The following is a 19,194-nucleotide window of genomic DNA, read 5'->3' on the forward strand; positions in this document are numbered from 1 at the left end:
GATGGGTATTCGGACAAATGTTGATGGTTCATGGTTATGTGTCTGTTTAGAAGGGTTGTAATTAATTCTGGTTTGCTTACAATGTACATATATTTGGTTTTGGTCAAGGTTCGCCATCTCGGTACCGGATCCATACTAGTATTATCATATTACTGTATTGCTACATGGAATGGTAGGATAAGGTTTAACATACTGAGTATTGGTATCATATAGTATATAGTACGATCGGTATGGCAAATCTTAATCGTGGTCTTCTGATGTAATTTAAGGTTGTTTCCCACAAATTTTGGGCATGCATGGTTGGCACTCCTGCCACATCTGGTGGAAACTTCGTAAACAGACTCGGCATAAATTAGATCTAGTGATAGCCTTGGATCGAGTCATGCAATTAACAATTTATTTAACCATGTAATGGATTTAATTATATGCTAAACTTACATCAATAAGATATTCTATGAATTGACCGAGTAATCAGATAAAAAAAGATTAGTAAATTAACACCAGTTAATAGATTAAGGGTTTTTTTACATGAATACCTTCCTCAATATCGGATTTTGCATAAATATCCTTTCAAAATAGATATTTGCATGTATACTTTCGTAAAACACTTGTTTTACCACTCTATCCTTTTTTTTATTTTTATTTTTGCATATGTACCCATGCTATCTAATGACATTAAAAAATTAATGGTTTCAAATAAAATGATTAAAATATCTTTAATGGGTAGATATGCAAATAAATCACAATCCCGATAGCAAAAAAAGAAGACATGGACAATAGCGTAATTGTAAAATTTTATTTTATTTTTTAATTAATATAAATATGATTTTTTAATACCGTTAAAATAACCGTTATATTATGGACATTTGTACAATAATAGAGTTTTACAAGAGTATACACGTAAATATCAATTTTGAAAGGATGATATTCATGTAAAAAAATTCATAGATTAATAATTTTTTCATTGGATTAGCATCATGACGTGTGAAAGGTTAACAGGTTAACCACATCAACTCAAACTCAAATCAACCTGGCCTATTTTTTAAATGGGCGACACAGATCAAATTATACTACCATCTTAATAAACAAAGCCAAGTTTGGGTTCAAATTGGAGGCCGCTAAAGTAAATTGGTACATCCCATAGCCAACATGAACCGGACAGGGCCGGGAGCCATTGCGCCCAGATCTGGGGGCATCCTGCCGCCCCCAAAATTCCGGCGCTGGCCGGCAAAAAAAAACTCTCCTTTGAGAGATCAATCATTCCATCCATCGAATTCATCGTAATCTCCCGCTCTTTCCTTTCAATTCTTGCCGCCTTCTTTGCCTTGACGATGAACTGTAAAAGCTCGGGAGTGAAGAGAAATAGGGGAGTAATAGCGAGCGAGAGCCGGAGGAGGAGGTGACGATGCTCGGGATGCGGCGGGGTTCCCCTCTCCATCACGTGGAGTCGGAACGTTCTCCCTCCAAACTCCCCAAAGACGACGCCCTCTCCGTCTACGGTAACCTCTCTCTCTCTCTCGATCAATCTATCTATGTGTTTTTTTTTTTTATGATGGTGGAGATAGATCTTTGCTTTGGCATTCAAATTGTTTTGTTTTCTTCTAAATATCCTGATCATTGATATGAACTCTCTAGCTTCTTAAGGAGCGTTATCAAGTTGGATTCTTTTTTTTGTGTGTGTTGGAAATTTTATACGTGAATTTTTATTTGGAACAATTTCCTCTTAAATTTTCCTAGTGCGCTTCTCCTGTTTGTACTTTTGTATGAACCAAATCGGGTGCTTTATTAAAAGAGGGAGTTTTATTATAAAGATGGTAGAGTGAATGATTTGAACTGATTACGGGCTCCACAATCCTGCAATCAGCTCGAGTTCAATTTAAATTAATTATGATCTCTAGAATGCTGGAGATTAGTTTAGACAATCTGATCGAATTGTGGGATCTGGAATTCGCAATTAGCTTAAACAATCTGAAGTCTGAACCATTTATGGGACCAAGAATCCCGTAATTAGCTTATACGATCGGAGCTAACTATGAGGGTCTAGACAGACTAATAGTTTATGTTGTAAAATCGTTGGCAAGCAGACATTCAAGAATCCCAAGGTAATCTGAAGTAAAACAAACAATAATTAAACGAGAAAAATGCGGAAGCTTTTTGGTATTCTGTAGCTTTGCTACTTATAGGATTGAGATGCTCCTGTTTGGGTGCAGTTTGCTTCTTGGCTGTTCACCCCTGGTATATTATACATGCTTCACTTCTTAAATGTCTTTGATCATGACATTTGTACCCAGAGAAAGCAAAAGTAACAAAAATGGTACAAAGAGATGGTAAACAAAGTTCTCTTTGACAGTGCTTGCTTTTCTGTCTTCCTTCTGAAGCTTGAATATAGAAACATATATCACCAGAGAACTTAAAGCTGATCTTGATAAAGGTAGAGGAAGACTTGTTTTTTCATTTTTTTTTAGTTTCCTTCAATTAGGACAAGGGACAGATATGGAGCAAAATGAATAAATATATCTCTTCTCCGTCTCATATCACATTTCGTTAACTGCAAGAAATATTGAACTTGGTCTGAGCATTTTTTATATCTATAGGCAGGAAGCAGATATCTACCAGTGTCAAATTTAACATTTTTGGATATTAATTAGTAATCTAACTCATGAAAACTTGATGGCATGCAATGCATATCCGGGCAAGCAAGTTTTGAGGGCTTCGACAGGCAAGGTCTGGAACACTGACTGTACCACAGTATGTAATGTCCCATGTCAAGGTAGTTACCCTGTGACACCACCATGTATCAGCAAACCATGAATATATATGAGGCTACCATATCATATACATGACTGCTATGTCCCCATATTGTGGTAATTCAGACCTCGTGTATTGGTAATGTAGATTGCATCTTGCTAGGTTGGGGGTGGAACTATATGAGATTTTCTAGTAGAATTTCCATGGAACGTAGGCAAAACAAAAGATCTTCCATTTAGCTTTCTTATGGGTTGAGGTTTATGTAAATATCAAAGAACCATTTAATTTGGACTATTCTAAGGAGCAATATTTCTAAATGTTACTGGGTTTGTGAATGAAGTGTGAAGACATCTGAACATTAAGAACTCTGAAGAAAAGAAGAGAATCTTTTCCATGATCTGTATATTCTTGGAATGGATCATTATCAAATAGCATATCGATAGTCACTTCAAATTTAATCATCCCTTGTTACCTAAGCATGGTATTTTGCAGTTGAAGTAATACAATAAGGCCTTTAAGTTACAGAATTAATAGGTAATCCAACAACTTCAGTAATCAGAAGAATGATGAGATACATAAGGGATATGGCTCTTTATTTTATCAAAAATATCAATTACTTAGAGTTAGAGTTAATCAATTCGTTAAGGTAACCTCAGGCTAACAGATGGTCATACAATCTGCTTGATCCTTTCATGGAGCCTTTTAGTTTTGAGTCATCGTCTATAGCTGACCACCTGACCCCATATGTGATGCAAAAAAGCTTGAACAATAATGATAATTTCCTTAATAAAGAAATCTGCAATCCAGATTACATAATCCTTAAAGAATTTATGAACAAGCATATAAATTTCTATGACCCAACTGTGATACCAAGGGACAAAGAATGTGTTTCTTGGGTGGAAACAGGTGATGAATCATAGGAACTTCCAAAAGTATCTAGTGAACTAGAGATAAAGTTAATTGTGGTGGCATTGCCTTCGACTATCTATCTAGGATGATAGTAGATAGTAAATGACATAGCTGGGGTGAGTACCTGCCGACTTGCATTATTACTAAGAGCTATTTTACCTTCAAACTTCAGTTTTCCCTATTTTTAGACAACTCTTGTGTTTGTAAATAACTCTTGTCTGTGTAAATAATTCTTTTGTACAAGTATCTGATAAATTTATGGTGCTTGAATACATCATCCTCTTGTTTTTTTAATGGGTTAGCTAGTTTCAGATGCATATGTTGCACATTTGATTACTGATTCAATCAGAGAATGCACTTAAATTTAGTTGCACATGCATTTGTTCTTCTGCATTATTTTTAGATCATCAGTCAACTGTATGACTTGCGTGTCTTTTTGTTCTATCTCAAGTCTCCACATGTGCCTGGTGATCTGTCTTCTGAATCTAACCTAACTAGGCATTGTGGGTAGATATCAGTTATTCAATTCTATATTATAAAGATAGAAATCCCTTAAGGCTTCTTATGGATAAGGTTGTCCAGTTTTTAATTGTGGATAGAAATCCTCACCCAACAATCATTAAAAGCAAACGTTAAAGTAACAAAATTTCTAGTGCAACTGATTGGTTTTCTAATTGTGTGCCAAGGTTTATTTTGATGTAGCTTCATGGCCTCATGAAGGCTTTGTTGTTATATATCTGTAGATGCCTTGATTTGGTACAGCAAACTCAAATTTCATTCTATGTGATAAAGCTGTGCCTCATACCCATTAATGTGTATGAATGTATATTTGGTGAGAATTACTTTATGGAATCACACTTTTTCTAGCAATATAGAGAGACTAAAATCTGCTCTATCACATTGAAATCATAAAACCAGTTACCATTGTTTGATTTCTGAAAATTCAACCACTTATAAATTTTATTTTCCTACTGATAAGTATAGGCATATGGCCGATGAATAGCCACAGAGCCCCTACAGCAGTTATCTTATATTGCTGTAGTCTTCATCTGTTCTGGTTAGCATTGAGCTTTTCTTTCTATTATTAAACCAGGGTTGCAATTCAAATTTTAGATTAACCGGTTTCAGTTCCTTCTTGATAGCCTGACACAATCCTTGTCTGTCACCAATTTAAAGCAAAGATGATAAAGGGTGCAGAAGTACTCAGTTTCCACAAATAATTTCATTTTTGCTACCTTCGTTGCTCCATTCCATGCTTGTGTTTATTTTCAAAAAAGTTGTCTTGGTGAATTTATTCTCCCTTATTTCTTTTTGCAAACTGTATTTGTATTGTAGAGTATTATACTTTCTAGTGACCCCATTTCTATGTTCGTTTTTCTTCACCAATTGTGATGCTTGGTACTAGAACTGCAAAAGAAGAAATGGTTGTATGATAACAAATGCTCGACTAATTAAAGTTAATATCAAGACAAAATTTGGATATCTGTTTCTTGCCTTAATTGTTTCGTCCACAAGTAATACTTGGGGGTATCAGGGCTAAAATCATTTACCCACAGGTAATAATTGAGGGTATCAGTGCTATCATCATTTGGACAGTTTAGGTGATATATTGCAAAACTATTTTTGGAGCTAGGAATAATTTGAATTTTATGTGCTTGGGGGTGTTTTTTCTGTGAATGAAGATAACTGAGGGCTGCAGTCAGAACAAGATAAAGATTCCCAGCTAGTGAGATTCAGTGAGGCTAGCATGGAAGATTTTCTCTGCATATGTTTACTTCCAAATCAAGTTCAGAATGGAATGAGTTGGTTTGAGTATGAGCTTCACAGTTTAAGTTTGGGAATGCTGAGATGGCTTGTGCAGAAAATTAGGAAGCACTAAATGAAAAATCTGCTGGGTGAGAAAATGATCTGAATGTTAGCTTTTGAATACCAGAAGTCACTCTAGCATGATAAAAGTTCTTTAAAGGCTTGTGTAGATGGTATCTGCGAGCTATCTCCTTGTAGTATTAGTAGCTGGATCAAGAAGATAATTCTTGATGCAATCTCTTAGCCTATATTAAAATCTAAGTCAATAATTATAAGCAGTGATGTTTGAGTATATGCATCACAATTAAGTTAAGCCTGGCTTATCAAGTATTCTAGTGCTACATGTTTCTTAAAATAAACTGTAACTGGTTCTGTCATAAAGCGCCATACAGGATATTATATTGTCATGCTAGTATAGAATGCATTCTGATAATTATCAACTCATGCTAGTATATTAAACTTCTTTAGGTACCTCCCCACAAACAAAAAATCTTTTTTAAATTGACCTTTGCAACTGGCCTGACAGGTTATTCTCCTGCCCTTCCACTTTTAACCATGTTACAACGGGGGTTAGGTACCCTCCCTAGAGAGAGAGAGAGATCTTTAGGTACCCTCCCTTTCAGAAGAAAAAATGATAGATATCTTTTGGTACCCACACCCCCCAAAAGAAAAAATCTTTTAGGTACCCTCCCTTTCAGAAGAAAAAATGATAGATATCTTTTGGTACCCACACCCCCCCCCCCCCCCCCCCCCCCAAAAAAAAAAAAAAAAAAAGATAGAAAGGCAAGCTGCTTGAAGCCTGATTGATTTTCCCTGTTTCAATGGTCATTGAAGTGGATTGACATGCTTCTGAATTTTCAACTTACAGACAAGCCCTGTAGAAACTGCAATTATTCAGTCCACACTTGCATTCTTCCGATATATTGCTTTAAAGAATTATGTAACTATATAGTAACTTTTGCCTGGTCTTTTGCAGTTATTCAGTCCATGCTCGCATTCTTCCAGTTTATTGCTTTAAAGAATTATGTCATTATATTCTAACTTTTGCTGGTTCTTTTTATTGCTATTTCTCATAAACTTCGTCTTCTCTGTTTGTAGAGGCTACACTTCAAAAGCTAAGAGATGGTTCTCACCGTGCTTTTGCATCTGTTGAGGGCATGAGGTGTGAGACGATATCTTATTCTGGGAATGCTTGTTCAAAAGGCGGCAATAATCGATCCTCTGTCAATCCAGAACGAGCAGACACAAACAATGCTTGAGATCGAACTGCTTCTATTGGTATGCATGAGCTCATGTTGTCTGTTCATTAGATTTGTAATAAAAGACTTTTTTTATTTGTAACATAGACAGTGGCATGTTGCCTTGCATATGGCCAGTACAATGTTGTGGCCTGTAGTCATTCTCCCTAGCCACTGGCTGGATTCAGATTTCAAAGACTGATGTTTTGTAACATTTTTAGGAGTAGACTTAAGTTTACAAAATGACGAACAAATTTGATTTATTATGAAACACAAGTTGACTGGAGAACAAAACTGGAACTGGGACTGCCCCACTCTTTTTATTTTTGTGGGGTGTCTAGCTCATATAAATTTGTTCTTATATTGATGTTTAAGGGAACTAAAAATTAAGCTCCTCTTGGCAATCCAAATGCAAGTTCTTACAAAATAATTAAATCAAGTTTTGGTGGGATCTAACAACTCCTGAACTTTTCATATATCTTGACTCTCACCACGGTTAATTATCCTGTTGTACTGTGACTTGAGCTCGGTTTAAGTAACAAGTTTGACCACTGAAAGCATCAAGCTACCATTGCACATAAAACGACCCCATAAATCCTTAGGCATTTAGGCTGGCCTAACCTTGATGCTGAACAATGAGTAAATCACAGAATATCACGAATCAAAATGGTTTACAATATTGTTCAGTCTAATATGAAAGAGCTTGGAATTTTGTTCATTCTAATGTAAACAGTTTAGTGCGTTAAGAACTTCTTGTTGGATTGTTTCATTTATCAGATTCCTTATCATGATTTTCTCATTGCCCTAGCTCTGCACCAAAATGTTACCATACTATTTTTTGGTATCTCTGGTGATGCTAGACTGTGTTATTAATATATCTTATGTGTCTGACATAATTTACATATACGGAGGCAGGTTCTCCATTTCATTTTTTCCAACCCAACTTGATTCATCCTGAACTTAATTTAAATTGACTTGACTGGTCCAATAGCTAAACCTAAACAAACAGTTAATATATCTTAGTTGCTCCTAACCCAGTTTGATTTAAATCAAATTTCAGTGTGATATGTTTCCATGAATAACAACTTGTCTATTACAATTTGACAATCTGAACCATGCATAGGCTAAAAATGTGAATATAGATGCCTCCCTCTTGTTGAGGGCTAAAAATGAATCACTTATGTTGGCTTTTTGACCCTATATTGTGAGGTGGATCTCGAAGCATATGAAAGACCTCCCTCACTTTCATCGAATATGGCTTTCCATAGATTATATATATATCCATGAGATTGAATTTGGAACTCTGTTCACTCACTTCAAATTGAGTATCCATTTCCTTGCTTTTCCCATGTTCTTCTGATTATTTTCTTGTTTAAAAATTGGCAGTGATATGATCCCTGTTTGTCATCACCATAGCCTTTTGTGCTCTGTTTTACTGGTTTGTAGAGGTGCTGCAATCATGGACGTTTCAAGCCCTGCTCCTTCACCAGTCTCTTATGGCAATGGTAGGCCCTCAGCCACTCCTTGGCTTCCTTCTGTTGCTACTGCTTTCTTCATCTCATCTTTTGGCCAATCTATAGGGTTCAGAATGTATCTTTCGCACGAAAGAATGATTAATTTTTTTTGCAACATCAACCATTGGATAGCTCCTTGCACATATATCAAAACCTTTCAAATTCTTTCATTCATCCATCAGCACAGCTCTCAAAGCAACCGTTGCAAAATCTAACAGAGGATTCACGTGAAGGAAGGTGAATCCTTCTTTCGCCCCAAAATATACAACCCCATATCTGACCTGATGTTTCTGCTGAGACTTGTTTTTGATGGTCACTGCAGTGCTATTGACTCATGTCAATTTTAACACCGTCTCAATTAGTAGCCTGCTAAAATGCAGAGGGAATTCTTGATTTACCCTTGTTCACATTACCTTCTGTTGTTTTAAAACATGGTTAAGTAATGCCTTCCACTGCTCAAGGAAAGTTACTGAGCTATGAAAGGCTGAACCTAACCAACATCAAATTTTGAGACAAATACTCTTAGCATTCATGCAACCGCTTCAAATTATTCGGCGCAACACAAGTAATGCCTTCCACTGCTCAAGGAAAGTTACTGAGCTATGAAAGACTGAACCTAACCAACAAATATTTTGATATAAATGCTATGACATGCATACAACTGCTTCAAATTATTTGCGCATTGGCATATGTGGCTTGAATTAATTTGTGATGCATAGTACAATATGTAAACCACATCCCTGTTCCTGGCAACACAAAGCAAGGTAGAGTGCATTCAGCATCCTTCCTCTATTTTGCCATCTAATATGAGGCATGCTCAAATTTTAACGGCGTTGAGTTAAAAATGTTAAGGTGTTTCAAATTAAGTACTCATCATGATAGAACTTGATCATACCTCAAAAGGCCTTAATTAGAGTCCATGGATCAGAATGGCAAAGGTATGGTGATGCAAAGAAAGTTCAATCTGAAACACCGATGAATGTCAAAACTTCGAGAATACATGGAATAATTCAAGCATGTAGCAGTGCCTTCACAGCATGATGATGAGGCCAAGCTGTCTCGAAGGAGAAATTCTTAGTTTCCATTACCTCAAATCTTGCTCGAGCTAATGCAATGACAAGGCCGATAAAGAAGCAGCATGGAATTGAAAGACTTATCAACTTGTGCTCTCATTGAGGTCATTATAGCCTCCTTCATAAAAGCCGCAGGATGGAATTGCATGAAACCATGCTGTAAAGAATAAACTGACCTTAAAGAATGATCCTAAAGAATGGAGCTAACCAGCCCCACAAATTGCTTCTTGAAGCAATAGATGGCAAATTACTCTCTAAGCCAAGGTGCTTGAACTGGTACCCATGAACATAGTTCACCTTCTTTGAACCATAGGGCTGTAGAAAAAGAATGAAATCAAGGTTAGAGACTTGACAATGAAAGAAATCTCACAGATAATGACCAACTGCAGTTAATAACTCAACACCATATCATTAGGATGGATGTCAACTAAATTTACTAATTCAGTTCAGACACTAGTTAATTTACTGCAGTCATAGGTATTCTATTTCAGAAATTTACCACAGCCATGTCAACTATAGCCCACTGTTTGTGTTTCCAATTTATTGGTGAAACTTATTGGAGGTCCATGCAAAACATCCAGAAACCAAGAAACAAATTTTGAAAGAGGAAAATCAGACAGACATTGTAGGAGGGAAAGAACAGGGAAACCAAAAGGCTAACTAAGAAAATACAATTGCTCAACACATTATTCCAAGTAATAACCAACTCAAAATCGGGCATAGCAAGATAACAGCACATGGACTTGATTATCCTCCCTAATTTGGAAATAACTTGCATGTGACCTTGCAATTAAGCAACTTAATTAAATCTTTGCAAATCAAAGGTTAGCTAATTGTGAGTACCACATAAATTTGTTCCTTTAGTTGGACTTCATAAACAATCATGGACCAACTATTCTATCTTTAAGCATGTTATACGTCCCACCAGATGTTCTTTCTTTTAATATGCGAATACAAGATATCCTTCCTTGAAGTCATCTAAAGATGGCATGCATCATCCATTTTCTTTTCTTTGCTTTGTGGTGTTTCGACGAACATCATGAACTCTTATGGTGGTGGACAAATTCCTTGATTACTTTTCCTGGGTTAACTATATTGACTGTTGGTAATTGGTATAAGGTGAAAATAGTACAGTGGCACATGCTCATAGACAGTCTAAAATGAACAGTTCCTTGCCAAATGGTTAACCTTATAATCATAAGTGAATTCATCTTGAGGGGACATCCTATCCCATTTATTTGAATTCTTCATGTCTAGCTTTGTAGTCTGGCTAACCACTCCAGTTTGACCATCCATCTGGCACGGTAGGTGCTATTATAATGAAAATGAATTCCAAGATTGTTTCGCATGCAGCCCCAATCTGCATCAAGGAATTTGGAGTCCAATCCAACATAATTTTTTTGGCAAACAATTTCTTTATTAATTTCATTGAAACAGTAGGTAGCAATACATGAATTATATATGGTCATCTCACATGAAATGAATTAGACATTCTAGTAGCAAACAAAACAATGAAGATCTAAGGATCATAGTTGACATACATGAATCCTAACAAATTTTAATTAGTATTAAAGAAATATTGGATGGCAAGATTGCTGATGATTGGGTCATTTGATGGATAAAAAACATAGCAAGGTTTGAAAATTCCATCTCACTTTTTGTTTTGGCTAGATTCGTCGTGTTTTGGATTTGATAGTTTGGTGGTTTCAGAAGTTGCCTTCCAAGTTTCAGAGTTCCAACCAAAAAATAAAGAAAAAAATAAAATTTGAAAACTAAAAAAAGGAGTCAACATCAGTTATTTTAGATAACATTTTAGAGTATTTCGTGTCATATAGATTATTTTTTTGTCCAGCTTCAACAATTTTAGGCTAATGTCAGTATTGCATGTGAGTGAATGTATACTACTATTTTTGCTATATAAAATATATAAAATTTTCTTCTTGAACTTCAGATGTTAGAAAGTTCATCGTATTTGCCACTTTTAATTATTTTAAAACCTTTGAGTGCTGAGTGTATTTGAATATTTTCTTCATTTTCTAGTAAAACTCACAAATAGATCAAATTCTTATATTTTGAAGTTAAGTGTTTACTTAATAATTTGTATGTAGTCGAAGAATGCTATTTATTTTATATAAAAAAGAAGTTATATCTTCGAAATATCTCGTATTTGTTGTTCAAACTACTCACTGTATCATGCTACAATAAGAGCCTTTTTTTGGAAACGTTGGCCCTTTCAGGGTTATAATCATTATCTATTTCATCTTTTAACTCAAGAAAGCAAAAGAAAATAATTGAAAATTAATATTATATAGCCCTTATACTTAAGTAAATAAATAAATGACTAAACAACAAAATAATACTCAAAAGAAGCACATATATCTAAGCTTAGTCAATTTTGGCTGAAACTAGCTAAAACCACTGAATCTGGACTGAACCAACCAGTTTTGATTGAAACAGGCTGAAACTAGCCGGAAAAGACAAAACTGATTGAAACCCAAAACTGGGATTTAGTTTTGATTCGATCTCTGTTGATACTGATCCATTTTGGCCAGAACATAAAACCTTGAAGCAGAGGCAAAAACTGAAGGCTGTCACAGAAAACCTCAAGATGCAGTTGATGGTTGAGCAGATGATAACTTTAGTAACAGGTAACAAATGATGGAATATCTCGACTTACTGCATGAATATGTGTGTGTGTGTGTGATTGAAAACAAAAAACTCAAGTTCAATATGTGATTAACAATTATCTATGTAGAGTTTATCAGACAAGGACTCTAGCTAATAATTCATGTTTACTATATGTGTTCATTGAAAAGAATTAACCAAACCTCACATTTAATTCTCTGAGAATATAGAACAAAGTAATCAGTGGCACCTTAAAAATAAAATGAGAAAACTAAACAAGAACAAATTAGCACTCATGGGGCTTGCTTTCAATGCTTAGATAAGGGCAATCCTATGATGTATGTCTATCAAAGGTGTTGTATGGCTTACCAATTTCACGCTTGCCATTCTCAGGGCTATCACTTCCATGAACAACATTCCTGCAAAAGGTCATTGTAAAACCTTTTTCTTGGAAAACAAGATGATAAAAGAAATGCTTTGGGTGCATTAGAGAATAATTTTAACGAAAAATGGCTAAGGAACACAACCTGCCAGTTTGAACTGCCAAATCACCTCGTATGGTGCCTGGTTCAGCCTGAAGAGGATTGGTTGATCCTATAAGCTTGCGAGCTGATGCAACAACACCAACACCCTCCCAAGCCTTTCATGCACCCAAAAGAACATGAAACCAAATAGTGAAGGAAAAAGTGAACATATTAATATGATTTGTATTATCTATGCATCATGCATATACATACATATATATACATATACATATATATAGAGAGACATACATATGTATGTATATATATGTCTATACTATATGTATATGTATTTAGAGGTAAATGCCAAGAAATATACCATACAAACAACAGGGCCAGAGGTGATGTAGTCTATCAGCTTAGGAAAGAAAGACTTGTCCTTCAGATCCTTGTAATGCTCCTGCCGATCAAATGACCATCAGAAAATGACTAGTCTACTGTACTTACTACAATTCTTCAGTTCCTTTTCATAAGTAACAGATAAGCAAGTGAATACATGCACAAACATAAGCAGATATACAAAATAATGCCATCCCCTCATAACAATACCTGAAACTTGAAAAGAAAGACTTCTAAACATCAAACTCAATCCATAAGCCCTCCAAATACTAAAACTGTACCTTCCTTTACTATATTTGCACCTTTACTTTTATCCTTGGCCTTCAACATGAACTTTTCCTTCAGGGCCCCCCTACCCATATCACTCAGGTTAACTATAAGGTGAGTTTGTTAGAAAAGCAATAGAATTGAAGGCACTACCCGTCCAACTTAACTAATTCTCAGTTACAGCAGCAACCACTGCCTTACTCTATCCCAAACTAATGTCATGAAATCCTCTTTGCATTTAATTCCTGCTCAAAGTGAATTTTAGATTGTAGACCGAAAACTGTTAGACGAGTATGCAATCCTAGAGAAAAATATGTGTTACCATATTTGTGCTAACAACATACATTGGAAAAATGATGCAACTCTTGCACATAATCAGCAAGGATTGTCTGATTCTATGACAATCTATTCTTCAATTGGAGGAGAACACAGAGAAAGGAGAGAAAAGAAAATATTGTTCCTAATTTCATTGGAAACCTTAAAAACTGATTTCTCAATATACAAATTCAGCTTAGCAAAAGAATTTATGAATAAATGCTTCTAAATGAGTAGAAATAGAACTGAAGGGACTCATTTTATCGTAGAAACCTACATTATCTATATTAATGCATCCAACTTTTAAAATTCATTCTGTCCATGCCTACAATTATATCTTAGTCAGGTAAACAAAATTCACAGGCCCCTTAGAACTCTGGACTATCCTCTTTGCTAAGAATTGGCTTCTTGAGTGTGAAATTCCTTCAAGCAACAAATGATTCATCCAAAGGAATAATAAAAGTGGCAGACTACTCTCTCCCCACAAAAGATGATCACAAGATGATGCAAGATTCACACCACAGAAACAGCACAAGTGTCTTAACCATGACATTCTTGCAATGCCACATTATTATTTAGTCAAACAGCTCCACCAGAACAGTTTAAAGAGTCACTATTTTTTTTTTCATATTCTTTCATATAAATGTTATTTTCCACCCAAACACATAACAATTCTTTTATTCATATGCAAAGGAAAATTGTTTTACATCAGTGAATCCAGCAGCAGTTTGGGAAGCAAACCTCAGCTAACTCCTTGGGGCATTGGAAAAGCTTTAAGCCCTTCAGCAAAAATCCCTTCTTCTCGAACCGAGAAATAATTTCTCCCACCTATATCCATCCAACCAAAAATTCACATAAAAGCAGGAATTAATTAAAATTACGCCAAAAAAAAAGAAAAACAAAACTTCCATTAAAAACTCGACAATAAGAGTCATACCAGGCCACGTTGAACACCGTCGGGTTTTACCATGATATAAGTCTCCTCGACCTCTTCCTGCACCAAAAAAATAAAAATAAAAAAACGAAGAAACTTCAAGGCAGTGAGAAAAGGCAAAACATGTGCTGCTACCAGGTCGATTTTCACAATTTGATATCAAAAACAACAAAAAGTTTGAATTTTGCTCCTTCCTCCATGGATTTCTTTCCATTTTTCACCGGAATCCAAGGCGTAGAAAGGAAAGGAAGAACGCACCATGGCGGCGACGAGGTGGGGAATAAAGATGCGGGTTCCGGTCCTCCGGGCGCGCGCTTTGGCGCCGGCGGCGCCAGACGAGAGGGAGAGGAACGGCGACGGCGGGAGCGCGGCGAGGTGGCGGTGGGAGGGGAAGGCGAGGGCTTGCGCCCCGCGGGGGAACGAAGAGACTCCATGGCTCCGAGATTGAAGGGTTCCGGATAGAGCGCAGGGGCTTCTCCCGAGCACGGCAAGACTATCCATTCTCTCTTCCCCTCTCCCTCCCCCTGCGTTTTGGACCTTTCAAGCATTGGAGAGTCAAAGGTGCTGATGATGCTTTGACTGATTGAAGGAAATCTGACCGTCCAATTGTTGGACTTTTTCTTCTTTTTATTTTTTTATTTTTTATTTTTGCTAGAGCGGGTGGATTCATATCTGACGAGTATGAATACATTCAATAAAATTAGAAAACAAAATGCCATGAAGTGCTCGGGGCACCTCACCAGTAGAGTTGATTGGACTGAAATTGATGAAATTTTTCATTATGATGGTGATAATGATGATAATGATAAGGGGGGTGTGAGAGAGTTTTATTGTTAAGTTTGAATCTCACTTGGGATGTGAAATGCATGAGTATTTCAAATTAGACTTTCTAGTTGTTCGCTATAATCTTCCTAGTTTTTTTCTTAAAAACAACTAAAACTATAATCTTTCTAGCCGATCGAAGGATTTGTGTGCTGATGGATTAGTATGATATCATCAAGCTAACTTGATACGTAACAACGCCACGATGAATTACATGCCATATTACAATAGTTTCTAAATTATTACACAGACAAACATCTTTATATTGCTTTCAAATATTGTCCCTCTCATACCACTAAAACATATAGCATTTTGTTTCTAAAAGTTTTTAATACTATAGACCATGATTAGTAATCTAGATCTTCAATTTAAGTGCATGATTATTGTTTTTGAACCTGAGATGAGTGGATACCTCTCTTCTTGAGAGGTGCATAGCCCGTCCTATTATACATATATACGTACATATATATGCGCACATATTTCACTTTTGAAGGGATAAATTAAAAACACAAAAATTTTGAAGGATATAATCCCTAATGTAAATTTTATAGTAATATCTATAATATATCTATTTGGACTCAAAATTAAATTCTTGTCAAGAAAGGGATTCAAAATAAATTTTCTGGTTGATAAGTCATGATCTTCAAATTGTAGGCATGGACATAATTAGCTTTCCTTAGTTTCTATGATGTTTATTTCACAAAATCTAGAAACCATATTGCATGACTATATATTCCTCATATGCACCTTCCATAAGATCCCAAGAGGGTATAGATGCATCTCACCTGCATCTTTTGGAAGGAAATTATTTCACTAAATTTTTGAGAATCCTCCATGATTAATTATTTGTCTTTCATAAATCATCCAGAAGAATCTTGAGTTGTATGCATGCATGCACCTTCATCTCTTTTCTCTGTGCTCTTTTTGCCTATAAATTTTCTTTCCCCATCTCTCTCCTAAACCATCAGAGCCCCTCCCCTCTCTCTCTTTGTTTCTATTGATTGTTTTTTGAAGTTTTTTGGTGGGTAAGTTGGGATCAGACTCTGAGCCTTATGCTCAAAGATATGGCTTAATTCAAAGAGCATATCTTGTAAAAAAGCTCAAGGCTCAGATCTAATCCCAAGCTACCCACTCAAAAAATAAAAAGAAGAACAAAAAAGCTAGCTACCAATGGCGTTGCAGTAAGGTAAACCTCTACCATTCCCATCACCATTATCCTTAGTATAAATCTCTTGCATTTGGACTAGAATTTCCTCGACGTGACTTTTCTTTTAACATTTCTATTTCAAAGCATAGATTTTCTTGGTTTTGATTCTTGAAACGACTTTATATTAAAAAGAGCATCACTTGAATTATTTACTTGTCCAATGACTTAAGAGAATGAATGGATGGTCTTCATGTTTTATAATCTAGGAAACCTCTTGCCATTTTATACTCACTTATTATCATATTTATATTATTGCTCTTTCAACATCGTAAACAGGGGATTGAAGGTAGTCCTTGAAACTTGCTCATTTCAAGCTCTCTATATTGACCAAGCGGTGTCAAGGATAACAACGCCGGAAGCCGCTGGTCTTAGCCAGATACAACTCTTTGGATGGAATTCTAAAGAAAGTTGTCGGCCATTAGATTCTAGGTTAGGGGTGAAATTAGATCAGATACTATTCTTCTGGATTTATTTTTGTATCCAAATCTATATATAAAATTGAGTATCCAACTAATATTCATATCTATATCCATATTCATCAAAAGAAAAATAGATATAAACATAGATAGCAAACTATTTGGTTCATATTCAAATATCCGATTTTGTTTGTAATCCTACTTGATTGTATATATAAACTGTTAAATTTTAAGAAAAAAATAATCATATTAATATGTTACTAACTTAACTTACCTTCTATTTAATAATATTTTTGATTTCAAGATCCCAAAATAACTATTTGATTTATATATGTATTTGTATCTATACTTTCAATATTAGATATAAATTCATATATATTTAAGGATATGAATTTTTGCATCTGATTAATAACCATATCTGCATCCATATTTACTAAATATAAACTTGATATGGATATATTGATATCTGATCCGTATTCTATATATTTTTTGTCCTCTTCTAGGCTTTATTTTAAGCCGATGAAACAAATTATTTTGGCATCAAATTTAGCCAGGTAAACAGAGCAGACACAATTCAATTACATGCACATTCATTTCATACACACACTTAATTTGCTCTTTGTATATACATGGATATATCATTTGAATTTTGAAAATAATGTCTAAAATTAAGATTATTCATGTACAAGCAATAACTATATGTGGTGTATATGAAATTCATACGGAATATCTTTGTCATTCTTTATCCCGGTATGAACAATAACCATATCTAATATGCTAAAAGGCTCAGATTGCGGTTTTTGTGTACAAGTTGGCAAGGCCAGCACCCTTCCTATGCTCCCATGCTCGAGTTGTTGCTGCAAAAGGGTTCACTGGTTCAAACAAAGCTTTGGATCTAAAAACAACCCAAATGTCTAATGGTGAACAAATCTTGAGGTACTTATTTTTTATTATCTTATGCATCAATGGGGACGACAATTTATGACCCGACCCATCAATTCAGCTTGCAACTTATCCACTTTAATCAATTTGGGTTTGACATAAATAGATTTGGGTCATAAATGGTCTAACCCGTCTAGATTTATTTATCAAATGGGTTGGGTTCAGATTTGGACCTTTGATCTGTTTAACCCGTTTTAACTCGTTTAATTATTGGATCGGCTTATAACCCGACTCATTTAATCTATTTAGACCTTGCTTAAGCTATTTCTGACTTGTTTAACTTGTTTAAATCCATTTAATTCATTAAAAACTAGTTTAACCCGTTTAACCTATTTAAGTCATGTGGGTTAGATCAAGTTACCTGTTTAATAAATCGGTTGGATTCGGATCTAAAATCTTGACCTGTTTATTAAACAGGTCGGATTCGGATTGACAAATTTTCGACCTGATCTGTATCCGATCCGACTCATCTCTGACCCGACCCTACTTGCAATTGATTGCCACCTATATATATATTGATATTTGTAGCCAAAAATGAAATTTTACTAGAGATTTGCCTATGCTATGCAAGTGATTGTCTAGATCTCGTTGGACATGGTCCATAAGAGGAAGCTCAGCCAATGTGGTGAAAAGGAGCAGCAGAAGATTCTATCCGTGAAATGAATATTGAATTTGATTTGTGGGGAAGATTCCAAACCCTAATGTTTTCTTTATAATATTAGGGATTAGAGATATTAAATGCAATCATATCGATATTGATATTTGAATCTGGTCAAGAACAACATATATATCCTTGTCTGGTCCAAATCTTTATTGCACATAGCAGCCATATTTGTATTCGACCGAAATCGGATCCAAATGTTGAATAGAATTGCGTGTCGGAATCTATTTATCTCACCTCTATGTCATCATCAATTACTCACCAGACAACCCCAAACTGGTTGTCACATCTTGGAATCATAGGATACTGACCTCGAGGAGCAATGCCAGATTCTTGTTTCCATAAAACATACAGTGACGCCTCTCGGAATATCCCATGTCGTTTTTGGTTAGATATCTTGGTTTGCTGAACTTTCCTACTCTTCAACAACGAGCAACCACACTATATATGGACCCCACTGTTTCATTTCTTGGATTATTACCTTGTTCCTGTTGCTCCGTTGCCACCACCAACTTTTTAACAATTCAGAAAATGCCTTCATTCAAAAACAATTCAGAAAATGCCCCACTTGACTGCAATCTCAACGATGCTGCAAATTTCCCTGGAACCTTGATAGCAGTGGATCATTGGGAGTACTGAATTTCTCCAAAACTCGAGCGGCTTTGATATGGTAGATTCGAGGAAAGACGCAGCTCTCGCCGCTGCTGCGGTATATAGAGAGGGTTTTCGTATGCTGAGAGGCTATTTCTTATTTCAAACTTGTAACATCCCGAGATTATATCGGAGCAATCTTAGCATTGTGCCGGGAGTTGCCCTCAATATAATGGATGCAGGATGAAAAATCAGAGTTAGATAAG

At 35.6% G+C, this 19,194-nt stretch overlaps 1 protein-coding gene and 1 long non-coding RNA gene across 4 annotated transcripts; one reads left to right on the forward strand and one right to left on the reverse strand.

The window, feature by feature from the left end:
• Positions 1-1,006: 1,006 nt before the first annotated feature.
• On the forward strand, positions 1,007-6,995 carry LOC103714469. The gene is made up of 2 exons (XR_605224.4): positions 1,007-1,499; positions 6,562-6,995. It is a non-coding gene; the product is annotated as an uncharacterized LOC103714469 (long non-coding RNA).
• Positions 6,996-7,821: 826 nt separating this feature from the next.
• Positions 7,822-14,824, reverse strand: LOC103714470 (nucleoside diphosphate kinase 2, chloroplastic-like). Of its 3 annotated transcripts, XR_003387045.2 has the most exons (10): positions 14,548-14,824; positions 14,293-14,349; positions 14,097-14,183; positions 12,754-12,834; positions 12,441-12,553; positions 12,283-12,332; positions 9,540-9,603; positions 9,304-9,445; positions 9,111-9,179; positions 7,822-8,961 (listed from the first exon to the last, which is right to left on the reverse strand). XR_003387045.2 is itself a non-coding variant. In XM_026807426.2 (8 exons), exons 1-8 carry the CDS (start codon positions 14,788-14,790, stop codon positions 9,409-9,411), a joined length of 732 nt encoding a protein of 243 aa, XP_026663227.1. In that variant the 5' UTR covers positions 14,791-14,824; the 3' UTR covers positions 9,108-9,408. The 3 variants fall into 3 exon arrangements, 1 of the variants encoding a protein (XP_026663227.1); XR_003387044.2 differs by having other exon boundaries at positions 8,335-8,961; positions 9,111-9,445; XM_026807426.2 differs by lacking the exon at positions 7,822-8,961 and having other exon boundaries at positions 9,108-9,445.
• Positions 14,825-19,194: the final 4,370 nt, after the last annotated feature.

Source organism: Phoenix dactylifera, chromosome 11 (genome assembly GCF_009389715.1).
Source record: "Phoenix dactylifera cultivar Barhee BC4 chromosome 11, palm_55x_up_171113_PBpolish2nd_filt_p, whole genome shotgun sequence".
Classification (NCBI taxonomy): Eukaryota; Viridiplantae; Streptophyta; class Magnoliopsida; order Arecales; family Arecaceae; genus Phoenix; species Phoenix dactylifera.

Bases quoted from the DNA above. Each gene is read 5' to 3' on its own strand.
- LOC103714470 (XM_026807426.2), bottom strand. From the start codon at position 14,790: ATGGATAGTCTTGCCGTGCTCGGGAGAAGCCCCTGCGCTCTATCCGGA. The intron at 14,184-14,292 runs GTATGACTCTTA...GGATGGATATAG, and splicing joins ACGGTGTTCAACGTGGCCTG to GTGGGAGAAATTATTTCTCG. The intron at 12,333-12,440 runs GTTGTGTTCCTT...GACCTTTTGCAG, and splicing joins TTGGCAGTTCAAACTGGCAG to GAATGTTGTTCATGGAAGTG.